The sequence below is a fragment of the Rosa chinensis genome, chromosome 7, assembly GCF_002994745.2.
Source record: "Rosa chinensis cultivar Old Blush chromosome 7, RchiOBHm-V2, whole genome shotgun sequence".
Lineage (NCBI taxonomy): Eukaryota > Viridiplantae > Streptophyta > Magnoliopsida > Rosales > Rosaceae > Rosa > Rosa chinensis.
The window spans coordinates 7,889,111-7,905,147 of NC_037094.1; the positions used below are offsets into that span (position 1 = coordinate 7,889,111).

The 16,037-nt window shown below is 37.3% G+C and overlaps 2 protein-coding genes across 2 annotated transcripts; both read left to right on the forward strand.

Moving 5' to 3' along the window:
- The first annotated feature begins 2,261 nt into the window (after positions 1-2,261).
- On the forward strand, positions 2,262-5,747 carry LOC112178830 (glutamyl-tRNA(Gln) amidotransferase subunit A). The gene is made up of 12 exons (XM_024317067.2): positions 2,262-2,587; positions 2,672-2,779; positions 2,884-3,108; positions 3,329-3,411; positions 3,528-3,628; positions 3,745-3,868; positions 4,033-4,187; positions 4,330-4,466; positions 4,549-4,719; positions 4,815-5,039; positions 5,124-5,357; positions 5,441-5,747. Exons 1-12 carry the CDS (start codon positions 2,477-2,479, stop codon positions 5,564-5,566), a joined length of 1,800 nt encoding a protein of 599 aa, XP_024172835.1. The 5' UTR covers positions 2,262-2,476; the 3' UTR covers positions 5,567-5,747.
- Positions 5,748-6,459: 712 nt separating this feature from the next.
- Positions 6,460-9,062, forward strand: LOC112178831 (BTB/POZ domain-containing protein At5g17580-like). The gene is made up of 3 exons (XM_024317068.2): positions 6,460-6,535; positions 8,221-8,287; positions 8,444-9,062. The coding sequence occupies exons 1-3, from the start codon at positions 6,510-6,512 to the stop codon at positions 8,750-8,752; spliced, it is 402 nt and encodes a 133-aa protein (XP_024172836.2). The 5' UTR covers positions 6,460-6,509; the 3' UTR covers positions 8,753-9,062.
- The last annotated feature ends 6,975 nt before the right edge of the window (positions 9,063-16,037 follow it).

Genomic DNA, 16,037 nt, shown 5'->3' on the forward strand with positions numbered 1-16,037 from the left:
ACGTAATTGTGTTTTAAACCATAAAAAACTTGAAAGAAAATCGGAAATTTTTCTAAAAATCAGAAAATTGTTGCTTTATATTATATAAAATAATTATGTATGATATTGTGAGGGTCCTTTTTGAATTAAACATTGACTGGGCCAAAATCAACCCAATAATCCGATTATTGGGAGGACTTTGTGCGTGATTCAGATAATGAATAGGGCTTGACAGCGTGAAGCATGGTGTGGGAGCTAGAAACACACTGCGGTGAGAGAATTTGGGGGTTTTCTGGATTTGGGTTTCTGGAAGATGGGTTTGAAGGAGGTTTTGGGAGAAAATGGCTAAGAGTTGGGTTTGTGCTTAAAGGCTTGAAAGCTTGATTTTCTATAAGTGTTTCTAAGTATTCTGGGTATTGCTCCATTACCTTGGGTTCCCGTTCTCTCCCCCAAATCTCCCTTTATATAGACTATTGGGAACGCATAGTTTATGGGTAAAGCATTTCTTCTTCAATCTACACATAATTCATGCCTTAAATCCAGGGAAAGAGAAGCTTACTTGAGAGATGAAGTTTTGGGAGGAAGAGACAGTCGTTGCAGCAGTAGACAACGATTGCAGCAGAGCAGCTGCGGTGACGCAAATCCTGGAACGAGGTGGACGAGGAAGTTTAGGAACTGTTGGCTCATTGTTTAAGGAAGAGGAGGATATCTCTTAACTGGTCACAAAGCTTCCTCCTCGCCAACTGACAGGAGGAATCTCTATGCCTCAGGGACTTTGGTTTGATATGTGTATCCAATTGCTGCTGGGGAGAAAACAAGGCTAGAACGAAGTGGAAGAAGGTGTTGGGTTTTGGGCTTTCTTTCTTTTGGGTTTTAGGCAATAAGGTTTGGGCTTTCTTTTCTTTTTAGTTTTGGGTTTTGAGGAAAATGTTGGCTCAAATCTCATATTCACCATTTCGTTATTGATTTAAGTCATCGGGATTGGATTCCAGGCCCAAGATCGAAATCACCAATGACACTATATCAATAGACGAGCATTATGTGTTTCCGTAACCTTCCACACCACACCCACTTCTGCAAGCCCCAAGAGCGTAGTTGTGGCTTGGGTCCACATGCGTGGCATGAGAGTTCGAGAAAATATGTAATTTTGTATTTCCGAATACGTTTTGCATGTGTATTTCCTTGCCGGGGTTGAAATGTGTGTACGGCATGCTTTGTGCTTTTTTGGGTATCAACAGATATATAAATTCATATTGTGGTTAATTAATTCGCTAAAATGATTAATTTACTAAATGACTTTGGCTTTTGACTAAAGATGGTTGAAGATGCAAAATATGAATGAATAGTGATGACACTAAGACAGTCAAATTTTGCAAATGGCTTTGGCTTTTGACTCTATTGTTGGAGATGCTCTTACAAAGACCCAAATTGGGCCTCCTCCGAAAGGGAGGTCGAAACAAAGCCCGTAAAGAGCAGTGGAAACAAGAAAAATATTAGACCCAAAGTGGGAAACTAACCGATGTTAATACTAGAAATTGGTTAGAGAGAAAAAGAAAAGGAAAAAAAGAGGATGAACAACTGCTTGGTTGACCTCGTCATTCATTTAGCCTAATCTTTGAAGTTTATAAAAACTTGAAATAAGTCAAGTATCATTTGATCTAATAGTATTTATGCTAATTTTATAATTGAAATATCTCATATCGACTCACAAATTAGTTATTGTAACGTTATTAGTTGTTTACTAAGGTCTACTCCAAGACCTCGTTTAGTTTGCAGAAATGAAATCAATTTCTTAAGAAATCCGATAGGAAAGGAAAATGAATTTCCCACTAACTTTCCTTTCCACTATTTGGAAACGTTAGGAAAGTAAAGAGAAAATGCATGTTTGTTTCCATTTTACTGTTTGGTTTGTGTAAGGAAAGGAAACAAAATAATACTAATATTCCATTTTTATCCTCATATAGACATATATAATTACAAAATCTCATAAACTTTTTAATAAAATTGTCAATAAGAATTTTCAATAAAGATTTAAATGTACTTATATTATGTAATTAATGTATGGAAAGTGGAAGAGAAAATGAATCATTTGGAGGATGAGAAGGTTCACTTTCCCTTATATTTTCCGTTTTTAAATAAAAGTTGTTCATTTTTTTGTGCACACCGAACATAAGAAATGAATAACTTTCTCAAACCCTCGATTCCGTGAACTAAACGAGACCAATGAGAAAAAAATTAATATAGATACCGAAATATGGGCTCTCGAATCTCAAGTAGGAGCACATTGGGAGTACAACAACGTTCCAAAAGAGGTTTTTGGTTCCATGCGTGTGAAGCAGGCGAAGACTGACAGAAAAAGAGAGAGAAAGAGAGGGTCAAACATTTCAAGCATGGTGTGTTTAACCCTCAGCTCTGCAAATGGTCAGCAAAAGAGAAAGAGAGACTGTGACAGAGATTCCATAGAGAACATCGACGAAGCTCTTAATCTCTAGCAGCCATGCTCAAACACAATCGTCTTCCTCTTCCCTCAGTACAGTGGACCACCACTGGTGTCATAATCCTAGCTCTGATCTGTTGCCCAGTTGTGATTTCACCAGTTAAAAATGTGGTAAATTGCTTCTCTTTCCACTCGTAAATCTATTCATGTTGCTGTTAATTCTGGTTTTGACAGAGTTTCTATCAATGGTGTTAATTTGGTTCTGTTTGTAAATTTGATCAGTGCTGGGTTAGAGTTGGTCAATTCTCGCCTCTTAAATGTGCATTTGAGTTGTTTGACTCCACCTTCTTCAATGATACAGAGGTGACTTTGATTCAATATTATGCTTCAGAATTACCAAGTGAATAGTTAAGTTAATTTCAAACTCACTTTTTTTCTTTTTGGTACTATGTGGCTATGTGCTTTAGATGCTGGAAATTGTGAAGGGAGATAAGGAGTTAAACACCCCTATAATCAGAGCTAACAGAGAGTTAGTTGCTTCAGTGAATGGAGGGCTGAGTGACCCGTCTTATTTGGTGTTTAATTCTGGGTGGGGGAAAGAACAAGCACAAAATGTGACTAGAAGATTCAGTTATCCTTCTCTTTCCGGCATACAGAAACCCAGAAGTGAAGAAGACATTGCCTTCCTGACTGTAAGTCACTAGCTCCACTGTTATCTAATCTGTGTGTTTTATTTGCATGAGTACGACGAATCCTGTCTTGATCGCATAAATTTATATCGTCCGTAAGTCCCACATTTCTAAAAGATGTGATTAACAATGTGATCAATCATGATCACTTGTGATTGAATTTTGCTCGTGATGAGTCTCTCATTGACACTATAAACATATAACTTTGTTGGGTGTTCATCAGATTCCTGAATTAGGACAACTCATTAGGACAAAGCAAATTACATCCAAGGAGCTTACTGCAATTTTTCTGAAAAGACTTAAAAGGTAATAGTGAAAACAGTTCCTTATCTTTGTTTTCTTTGCTGGTTTTTTTCCCCTCTTTTTTGTTAATATCCAGGACCTATCACACTAATATAATAGATGCATTGTTGATATACTAGGTATAATCATGTTCTTGAGGCAGTGGTGACTTATACTGAAGAATTAGCATACGAGCAAGCAAAAGGGGCTGATGATCTGCTTGCACAAGGAGTTTATTTGGGTACATCTCTTTTCTTGTTAGTGTCATCAAAATATACATGTTTGTAGGTTAATGTAATCTCTCATATCCTCATTTATCGTAAATTGTTAGCATTTACATATTGAATTTCTATGTAGGTCCTCTCCATGGGATTCCCTATGGTTTGAAGGATATAATTGCAGTACCCCACTACAGAACAACTTGGGGTTCCAGAAGTTTCAAACATCAAGTTCTTAACATTGAAGCTTGGGTTTACAAGAGGTACTAAACAAGTTTGAGTAATATACTAGCTATTATATATGGCTTAAAAGAGTTTTAGACAGTTTGTTTTGACAAAATTAGTTGCATAATAACCCAAAGGGAAAAAGCATTCAAAGTTAACTTAAGTTGCAGTTTGCTTGTTAGCTGATATGTTCTATATGCAGGTTGAAGTCTGCTGGGGCAGTTCTTGTCGCGAAGCTTGTTTCAGGATCATTGGCATACGATGACATCTGGTTTGGCGGAAGAACAAGGAATCCATGGAATATTGAGGAGTTCTCGACTGGTTCATCAGCTGGACCTGCTGCCTCCACCTCAGCAGGTATGTAGTAGTCTTCACATTTCGAGACCTCAGCGTTGCATTTTTCTTTTTTGGGGGGTCTTTGCTTAGTTCAAAGATCAAAAAACATCCCATGTTTCTCTTAAAAATCTGCCTCGTTCTGTAAACAAGACATCTTTCACAGGTATGGTGCCATTTGCAATTGGATCAGAAACAGCTGGCTCTGTGACCTACCCTGCTGCGCGCTGTGGAGTGACAGCATTGCGCCCAACATTCGGCACTACTGGCCGAACTGGTGTAATGAGCATATCAGAAAGCTTGGTACTCCTCAAATCTTCATTTTCAAGTCCTTAATTTTGTGATGCAGTACATGTTAGAATTTATAGCCTTACTGGTTTAACAGGATAAGCTTGGTCCTTTCTGTAGAAGTGCCACAGATTGTGCAATTATTCTGGATGCTATTAGAGGAAAGGACCCGGATGATCTTTCATCAAGAGACATTCCCTTTGATGATCCATTTTCAGTTGACATCACTAAACTCACTGTTGGATATCTAGAAGATGCCGAGATGGAGGTTAGTTGGACATTAACATCTGAAGATCCCTAACACTTGTTGATTAAGCTTTTTCATATGTGGAGCTTAAGATAGAGTTGCTTTTTTTTTTACAGGTTGTTCATGTTCTAGCCGCGAAAGGTGTAAAAATGATTCCTTTTAAACTAAATTACACGGTTGATTCTGTTCAAGGCATTCTGAACTTTACCATGGACGTCGATATGTTGGCTCACTTTGACGAGTGGCAGCGATCGGGGCAGGATGAGGATTATGAAGCTCAAGAACAGTGGCCTACTGAACTGCGTCGTGCACGCGTAATTCCAGCAGTAGACTATGTGCAGGTAATCACATTTCAAGGTGACGAGCCAGAACATCACATGTTAGTTATGTAGCAAAAGTTACATGGCTTTAAACTTTATGTGCAGGCACAAAGAGCGAGGGGAAAGTTAATCCGGGAAGTGAGAGATAGCTTCACTGTTGATGCATTCATCGGCAATGCAACTGATTGGGAGAGAGTTTGCCTTGGAAACCTTGTTGGCATCCCTGTGATTGTTGTTCCCACAGGTTTTAAGAACATATCACAGCCACATCCAGGCAACAGTAGGAGAAGAACTACTATCACCACTGGCATTTATGCTCCTCCTGAGAAAGACTACATTGTGAGCTCAATCCAATCAACTTAATACTTGTTAAGCGATTAAATCAAGAAATGCTAATGCTTGACAACGGTTTTCATGTGCAGGCTCTAGCCTTAGCTATGGCTTTCCAATCGGTCACCGATCATCATAAGCAGCGCCCTCCTATCGATGATCTGGGACCAGACGATGTAATCCCATATCCATCTTCAGTTTCTCAAGTTCGAAATTAACCCGGAAAATGTAGTGAATGGTTTGATATATTATGTTGACAAATTATTTCTTTATATTACAAACCATATGTATACTTGAATACAAACCCGGACAACAGAGCAGTAACACTACTTTGATGTATAATGTGAACAATGTGACTAAAATGTGTGAATATCAGTTCAAATTGTGATTTGTAGTTAACATTATAGCATCATAATCAACTGGGCAATGAGGCAGCTACCATTGCTCGTGTTAGCTAATTTGTTGTAATAACTATGGCCAAAAAAGAAAAGGGCATCAGTCAGTTTCGCTACCTTTGGCAATTGTGGCAGTTAATTTCCTTAATCCTGAAGCAGTTACTACTTACTACCAGTACTCCAAACCCTTTCTTTCTATGAATCAACTCCATTTCTTCCCTATTCCACTGCGTCACCAACCTTTCGCTCTCGCCAAAGCTTTTCCAAATATGGTAACTCTCTCTTTCTCGGTCTATGTTTCTATATAGTGTTTCTGCTCTCTATGTTTCTATATATTGTTTCTGCAACTTGTTCCAGTTTTTCTGTCACTTTGTTAAGTAAGAAAGCCTTCTTAATCTCGGACAATTATACTTGAAGTAGAAACTGATTGCTGAAGTTTAGGCCAAACTTCCGAAAGATCGTAGAATTGTTGTAGTTTCTTTTAATCGTCCTTGAGAATGTAACCATCATATATTGTACCCTAATGAACATATGCAAAACAGGTGAGAACTTATAAAAATGTATGGAAAGTGGTCTCCCAGAAAGTTAAAGCTCATTTCCCTAAGCATATGTTCAGGTAATACTATCAGTCATAAAGGCTAATCCCATTTGAGTTTCATTGAAAGGTTCTTATCCTGTTTCGTTGATCAGGACGGTGAGAAAAACGGTGAGTCTCCTGAAAATATCGCTGACGTTGCTTCCCTCAAAAGGGTGCTTGGATTAATAGATGCCAACTTCTGCAGTAATAGGAAGGTGATTGGATAATAAGCCTTTAGATTTTGTTCTTGTGCATAATGCTGCTCATAAGTCTCTACATTCTTCTTAGTTGTGTGCTGTTTATTATACTTTAGTTGCTAGAGCTTGTGAAGGGTGCGAAAAAGTTCAATATCCCTACAATCAGAGCCAACCGAAAGCTTGTTGCTTCTGTTAATGGAGGATTGAATGACCCGTCTTGTTTGGTCTTCGTTCCGGACTAGGCAACATGCCCACGCGATACTGCGGGTATACTATTGATATGGTTGAGTTTACATTGAAATTAAAATATAGATACATTAGATATAGTCAAACTACATTATACATTGTTCTACTTGTATCAAAAATCTTGTGCCTTTGCCATACGAATCTGGATTAGCAGCGACATCATAAAAGGAATGGATGCTGCCACTATCTTGGTTTCCAGCCCAAAACTGGTTTTGGAAGTTGTCCTTTGCTCCAGCAGACATATCCTAGCATGAAATTGGAAAACCATTACCCAAAAAAAAAAAAAAAAAAAAAAAATTCAAAGGCACTCAATGAAACACTTTTCTTCTCTCAAGCAAATGCATTTCTTTTGGTTACTTTGCTAAGCTGGTAGAATGTTTTCTCAGTACCGTGCATTGGAGAAAACGGTTTCTGATATTGACATTAATATTTTCAAGGGTTTAGGATCTAGGAATCAAGACTCATAGTTTAGAATTTATTAACCGAATTGAAAAGGTAGGAAAAATTAAAAGAGGTAAAATAGCACTTTGCTGATGTACACCCAAATTCAAAAGTAAGTGAAAGCGAAAGACTGCTTAGAGTATTACATAAAGCACACAAAGTGTTATAAACAAAGACAGATTATATAAATGAAGACCTAAAGTGCACAGAAAAATTTGTACTACAAAGATTGAAGAGGATCATGAAAATCTAAACATAATACTTTGCTGGAATGGGATAATCCCAAAAATGCTATGGGTTTTTTTTTTTTTTACCCAAACAGTGGACTTAAACATATGTGTCAGATAAGAAAGAAAAAATAGTCACCAATAAGTAAAAAGAACTGCTTGCTTTCAAGGCTCTGGAGCAAAACACAAAAGTTTCTAGATTCATAGTGAACTTTAACTTAGAAACACACTAAACAGACCTGGACCTGGGTTAATTATCCAGCAGCAGATGCAAAAATTGATCTGTCCAGGTTATCTTGACTCTTAACAACATTACCTCTATCACAGATCATCTTGACCCACAGATCACACTATTAAAAAATTGCCATTGTATGATTTAGACACCTAAGAAACTTAACAACAATTAGATACATATCTACATCAAATCCATAATTATCAAGCTCAAAAATCTGATCAAATCCATTGATCAACTCATATTACGCAAACCTCTTTTAACATAAAACTCATATTAGATGTCTATGAAATTAAAATTTCAACAGATAATCATCTCCTTTTTTTTAATCAAACAAAGACATACCTATTGAACAATCATGTTTCACATTCATACCGGACAAATAAATCTCCAAGCAAAAAATTTCAATATTTCTTGTTATGCTAGACTTGAACTGGCAAAAACACTCATCCGTACTTATCTTAAAGCCCCGGTTCCACTATCAAAAGTAGCTGCAAAACAAAATCCAATGTTTCTTTTAGTGACTCATTCATGGACTTTATTCTGATTCTATTTAGGTTGCCCAAGTCTACATGGGATATGCAACTAAATGTGCTTGGTGGTCAGCCATTCACTATGGACATAGTAAGAAACTATTATGAAACTCCTACATTCCTAATCTTACTACAATTTTATTATCATCTACATTTTGATCTTGTTTTCTCTAACAGAATGCAGCTCATTATTTTTATTTTTCTCTTTGGCAATAACATTTCCCGTTTATAACCATCTACTGTGCAGGAGCTTCTGGCTGCAAAATCAGCCAAATTTGCTGCTACACTTGAAGAGAATCTGCAGGAAGATCTTGCTAACTTCCTCCAGAGTGTCCCTGCTACTGCAGACACTCTTGAGCTTGTTGCGAGATTCTATCATGGCTTTGATATTCAAATTTGCAGTCAGAATGTTATACAGCTCATTTGTGTTGCTGACTACTTGGACATGACTGAAAGCCACAGCAAAGATAATTTATTAAACAAAGCTATTTCATATTTTCAACAAAGAATCCTCCCTAGCTGGTCTGAAACTATTAAGGCTTTCCGATCCACATAAAAGGTATTTCAACAATCCTGGAAGCTTGGATCGGTACACGAATGTTTGGACTATCATTAGATAGGCAAAAGCTACCCTTAGAGCAAGAAATATTATATAGCTTTTCAATGACCTTCCTATGTATGATGCTATCATCCACAGCCAGAATATGAAACTAAAAACGCATGGGAACTAAAACATCAATTAACAAATGATTCAACCATTCCACAATTTCAAATAGGCATTCTGCAGTTTGAGGTTTGTGCACCATATGCATCTATTGTCTAATTTATTCTCAGCTCAAACATGCACCATATGCATATAAGACAAAACCCTTATGCAAAAACCAACTCAATTAGCGAGTTACTGTTCAAGCAAACCGTCAAGTCACTGTTCAGTTTGTTTGTCTTCTAGCGAGTTGGGTTTTAGTATAGTTACATAATAATTGAGGCATTGAAAAAGCACAACACCTAAGCAAAAGGTTCGATTGTTCTTCGCTCTCTGGGATTCAAAGACCACAAAATGACGATGACATTGCCTTCATGAGTGTAAGTTAAAGGCTTTCGTGCCTCTCTGTGTCTCACAATTGCGAGCACATTCACACAACATTATATATCTTGAGTCAGTACAGGTTCTTGAATTGGGGGAGCTCATAAGGACAAAGCAAATTACATCCCAGGAGCTTACTCAGATTTTTATGCAAAGATTGAAGAGGTAAGTGTGAGCTGTAACAAACGTGAGCTTCCTCTGTGTGATAATGTGTTCGAGACTTGATACATTTGTGGAAATATAGGTACAATCCTGTTCTTGAGGCTGTGGTTACCTACATTGAAGAGTTAGCTAACCAGCAAGCATAAGAGGCTGATGAATTGCTCGCCCGAGGGGTGTATTTTGGTACATTTCTTTTCTGATCATACCCAGATGAATTGTCACACTTTCTTGCCCGTGAGCTGTTATAGTAATCTATGCAAAAGTTGCTTATCTTCACCTTAATTACATATAGACTTTTGTTTTAGGTCCTCTCCATGGGATTCCTTATGGACTAAAGGATATAATATCAGTTCCCTACTACAAAACAACATGGGGTTCAAAAACTTATAAAGATCAGGTTCTTGACACGAAGGCCTGGGTTTATAAGAGGTGCTAAACCTTCCAAAAATGAATTGCAGCAACATATGTTTGTCAAATGACTCGTATGGAAACTTTCTTGTCTAGTATCTGAGTCTGTTTTATCATGTATATGTGTACACATAGGCTGAAGTCAGCAGGAGCAGTTCTCGTTGCCAAGCTTGCTTCTGGATCACTAGCTTATGATGACATCTGGTTTGGGGGTAGGACAAGGAACCCATGGAATATCAAGGAATTTACTACTGGTTCATCATCTGGACCCGCTGCTTGCACCTCAGCAGGTGTTTTCCAATTACAAGCTGCTCAGCATTTTCATTCACTTCTGTTTCTCTTAAGCTTTTTTGTTGTGATTATAATAATTAATTAATCTTTTCTTAGCTTATTCAAGGTGCTCACCTGGTATATATATATATATATATATATATATATATATATATATATATGCGGTTCATAGATGTATGTTTAGAGAAAAAGCAAGAGCGTTTTACAGGTATGATAAAATTTGCAATTGCATCAGAAACGGTTGGTTCCATGACTCTACCTGCTGCACACTGTGGGGTGACAGCATTGCGTCCAACATTTGGGTGTGTGGGTCGAACCGGTGTTATGAGTCTATCAGAAAGCTTGGTACTGTGATCATCTTCTTGTTCTTCTGCAGTACCAATAAAATGTGTAATCTTATTCTTATGTTCTGATCTTCTTTCTATGTGTTTGATGTAGGATAAGCTTGGTCCTGTCTCCAGAAGTGTCGCAGATTGTGCTATTATTTTGGATGCTATTAGAGGAAAGGATCCAGATGATCTTTCATCAAGAGACATTGCCCTTGAGGATCCTTCCCTGGTTGACATAACAAAGCTTACTATTGGATATGTCGATGATGCTGAGCAGGAGGTGTGGGATCTATTGACATTTATAATGTTTTAATATAAGGCTGAGGCGAGATGATCAATAGACATTTTGGCATTATTGAGCTTGGAGAAAATCTTGCTGAAATTTTCTTTCTTTGATTATGCCAGGTTGTTCATGTTCTTGGATCGAAAGGTGTTAATATGGTCCCTTTTAAACTTAAATATGAGGTTGACTTAGTTGGTATTGTCAGCTTTACAATGGGCGTGGATACATTGGCTCACTTTGATGAGTGGCAACGGTCAGGGAAGGATGATGATTATGAATCGCAAGATAATGGCCTCCTGAGCTGCGTCGTGCACGCATTTTTCCAGCAGTGGACTATGTCCAGGTTGGTTGCTTATCTACATGTCATGACAAGCCTTGTTCTAGTGTATCCTGTGGATGAGCTTTTTTGACCTTTATAGTGGCATATTCTAGTGGTCAGGTCAGGTCAGGTTACTTGTTTAGCAGTCAACTTTTAGCCCAACTCTTTTACCAAGTTAACAGTCCCCCATTGCACTTGGTCATAATTTCAACTGTTAGGCTCATAAAAATTCATGATCATTGATTGATCATCATAGATTTAACTAACTGTTTTGTCATCTACCTATATTAAAATGGTCTTCTACAGGCTCAGAGAGCAAGGGGGAAGCTGATTCTAGAAGTAAGAGAGAGCTTCACTGTTGACGCATTCATTGGCAATGCAGCTGATTGGGAGAGAGTTTGTATGGGAAACCTGGTAGGGATGCCTGTAATCGTTGTTCCATCGGGGTTCCCCAAGATATCTAACCCACCTTGCAATGATTGTCGTCGAAGAGCCACAATCACCACTGGTGTTAGAACTAAATGGACCTATCATCATCTATTATACAGAATGCAAATTGGATTATAACTTGATTCATTAATAGGAGTTGTAAGCTAAGTACAATACCTAGAAACCTATTGAGATAATTATATCAACTCATTGGTTAGGAATCCATTAGTTGGTTTACATAGTAATCCGATTTAGTGTTGCATTAGGTTTTCTAATTGTTGGTGACTTGGTTTCTAAGAAACATCTTTATGGGAGGATTCTTAGGAACATAGCCAATATATATAGGAGTGTTGGTCCCTGCTCTCTCTGTCACAAAGCATTAAGTCCTGCCCCATAGAAAGGAGCTTAAATCCAGAGCTGAGGAGAAGATCAATCCGCGTTCATTGTCAAGTTCATTAGTGCTACTGCAATGGCTCCTAATACTGAAGAAGGTTAGTATATAAACTTGTATTTTGGTTCATGTGGTCTTGATTAATATAGTGTGTTTATGTATTTGTGAATTGATCATGTTCTTTTGGTTTTGCTCATTCTGTCTAACAAATGGTATCAGAGCATCAGGTTTTCACAAACATAAATCAATTTTTGATTAATCAATTTTTGGAAGAACCAAAATTTTATTTTCAGCAAAAATTTATAGAAACTTGTTCTAAACCTTGCTAAAGAAAAGGGCCACGAGTGGGCCAGTTTTTAGAAAAGTCTTTTCGGCCCAAAACCCGCAGGCGCTGACCCGGACCCAATCCCATTTAAAACCCTGCTGCAGATGACCGTTATACTCTAACGGTCATATACGTTTGGGGATTAGGGTTCTTCGTCTGGGATTGAAAGCGCAGAGGATGTTCATATCCTCTATGGGATTCAAGACTCCAATCACTGCGGATTAAGGGGCCGAACTGATCGACTGCTGTTTTGGGTAAAAATTCATGCTTCCGCGATAAAGTTTTGCAGCAAATTAAGAAGAACAAGGTTAGAGTTTTCTGGAAATTTTTGGGTTTTTTTTTTTTTTGAAATTAGAATATTTTGATCATCGTAATGTGCAAGAACAATAGAGGCATTCCCGGCGTGCACCTAGGCTAGAGTAGATGGTGACCGGATGAAACTTAATTTTCAGAATTTGTTTTTGTGATGTGATGGTTTTCTGGGATGAGCATGAAATTTAATATTCTGATGTTTGTGATATGATTGTTTATATGTTGTGAAATTTCTATAATTGATGATCTGCAATGGTATAATGTGACGTGTGAAGAAGTCGATCTCCCTGTACATGCTTGTTATGCTAAAAGTTGCAGATTGAAAGAAAATTTTTCATGGTCTGCGAATTTAAATGGTTAAGTGGATATGTTGCACAAAGTGATTATCTACTTGTTATTCAAAAATTCATTAAGATGAAGAAAAGACCAGAAACTTGTGTTTTACTTTTAAACTATGTATGTATATTGTCTTCCAAAGAAGTTTGAGCTATATGATTTAAAAGTGAAACAGCATTATGCATAATTTTGAGTTCAATTTTGGATTCTAGGGACTTTTCTTCTGTCATAAAGATGTTGATTGTCTTTAGAATAATATGAATTCACTGCTTGTGGCATAATGATTGAGGAACCTCCAGAATATCATGTTTTCTGCTATAAAAGTGATGCTTGATATTGACTGCAGAATTGGGGCTAATAATTGCATTATTTGCTTTTGGTATTGTTTTGTTTTGTAAAATGTTTTGTTTTCTACTTGTGTGTTTGCTTGAACTGCTTTAAAATCAACACTTGAATGCAGAAACTTTTTGACAAAACTTGTTATAAGAACTGATAAAACTAAAAACTTACACTTTTCTTTGTTTTGCTCTCTAGGAATCACCTACATGAATTTGAACAATATCCAGATGCTTACTGGATCAAACTTTAAGGCCTGGAAGAGTGGTGTAGAGTTCTACCTAATGATGCATGACAACATGGATTTGTGTTTTACTGATATAGAGCCTTATGGAGTAGATGCAACTAGCTCATCCGATGACAAGAAATATTATCGAGACTGGCATAGGTCTAATTATAGGGCTAAGAATGTAATGAGAACTACCATGTCTGATACTGTGAGGGGTAGTATTGAAGAGCCTGTTTTGGCAGTTGACTATATGGAAGCAATAGCTGAGAAATTCAAGGAAAGCAATAAGGCAGAGGCAGCTAGACTTTCCAAGGAGATGAATGAGTTGAAGTATACTGGTAGTGGGGGTGTTAGGCAGCATATCTTGAAGCTCACTGAGCTTAACACTAGGCTCAGGGATTTAGATCTGGGAGTCAAGGATGACCAACTTGTCCACAATGCCTTAGATTCTCTACCATCTAGCTTCAATACCTTAAGAACTAGCTACAATGCGCAGAAGGAGAGCTGGACCTTGAATGAGCTGATAGCTATTTGTGTGGATGAGGAGAGTAGAATGAAGAAAGAGAAGCAGCCCTCCACCTCTGTCAATTTAGTTGAAAAGCCAAAGAAACAGAACAAATTCAAGCCTAAGAAAACTATAGCCAAGCCATCAGGAAATACTGCAGCAGCTAAAGTCAACAAGCCATTTAAGTTCAAGTGCTATTTTTGTAAGAAAGTAGGACACATGAAGAAGGACTGTACAGGATTTAAGGCATGGCTTGTGAAAAAGGGTAAGATTGATTTATTTGATCATTTAGAAACTTTTTCGTTAGAAGTTAATTTTGTTAACATTGAACCTCATTCTTATTGGTTAGATAGTGGCAGTCCCTTACACATTACAAACTCTTTGCAGGGATTCATAGGGATGAGGAAGCCAAGAAGTGATGAAGCTAACATCTGCGTTGGAAATGGAATGAGGGTTGCAGTCAAGGCAGTAGGATCTTTAAGACTAGATTTAGGATTAGGAAATTTTCTGGTTTTAGATAGTGTTTATTACATTCCCTCAATTAAGAGGAATTTGCTTTCAGTTAGTCTTTTGGTTAAAAGTGGATGTAATTTTTACATTGGTTCTAATGGAATAAAAATTTTCAAGGATTCTCTTGATTTCTTGCCTAAAGATTATTCTATTTTTGGTTCTGGTGATATTGTGAATGATTATTTAAGATTGAATTGTTCATTAGGTCAACAAGAAACTTTACTTGTTGAAAACAACAATAACACATCAAGTATAAATACCATTACTGGTGTAAAAAGAATTCTGCATAATGAAAAATCTGCATACTTGTGGCACATGAGACTTGGCCACATATCCAAAGATAGATTGAAAGTACTCGTGAAAAATAAAACACTTCCAGAATTGAACTTTGATGATCTTGAAAATTGTATTGAATGCTATAAAGGAAAAATGACAAACTTAAGAAAGAAAAATGCTAACAGAAGCAAGAAACTGTTGGAATTAATCCATACAGATATATGTGGACCATTTAGGCATAAGACAATATGTGGAAATATGTATTTCATTACCTTTATAGACGATTTTTCCAGGTATAGCTACATCTACTTACTGTCAGAAAAATCACAATCACTTGAAGCTTTTAAAATTTTCAAAACTGAGGTTGAACATCAACTGGATTTGAAAATTAAGGTTGTGAGGTCTGATAGAGGGGGAGAGTTTTATGGCAAATATACTGAGCAAGGACAACAAAAGGGTCCTTTTGCATTATATCTGCAAAGTGTAGGCATTAAGGCTCAGTATACAACACCATATAATCCCCAACAAAATGGGGTAGCTGAGAGGAAAAATAGAACTCTATTAAACATGGTAAGAAGTATGATGTGTACTTCAGGATTGCCAAAGATGTTTTGGGGAGAAGCCTTAAGAACTGCAAATTACCTTTGCAACAGATCCCCAAGCAAAGCTGTAGATAAAACACCTTTTGAATTATGGTGTGGTAGGCAACCAAGTTTACACCATTGTCATGTCTGGGGATGTAAAGCTGAAGCAAGGATTTATAATCCAAATTTAGGAAAGCTTGATCCAAAGTCTGTAACTTGTCATTTTATTGGTTACTGTGAAAAGTCTAAAGGCTATAAGCTTTATTCGCATCATCATTCACCCAGAGTTTTTGAAACTCATCAAGTTAAGTTTTTAGGTGAAAGTGTTTGCAATACAAACTTTGAAGACTTGTCTTCAGATTTTGAAGAAATTGTAGAAAATGTGGATAATATAGCAGTAATGCCAAGCATTCAGAATAATTTGTTTAACTCAGGATTGGCTCAAAGTCAAAATCTAGTCGAAGGTCAAAATGCTGTAGATGAAAATTTAGAGGCCAATGATCTTAATTCTGAAATGGCTGAGTTTGACTTAGGACAGGAGCAAGAGCAAGTGACTCAAACTGAAACTGAACCTGAACCACAACCTGAACCTGAACCACAACCTGAACCTCAACCTCAAACTGAGCCACAGCAAAACCAAGTTGTGGTACCAAGAAGGTCACAGAGAGTGAGGAAACCAAGGTTTGGAGGGGAGGATGATATTTATGAAGTTTACTTAAGTGAAGTAGAATC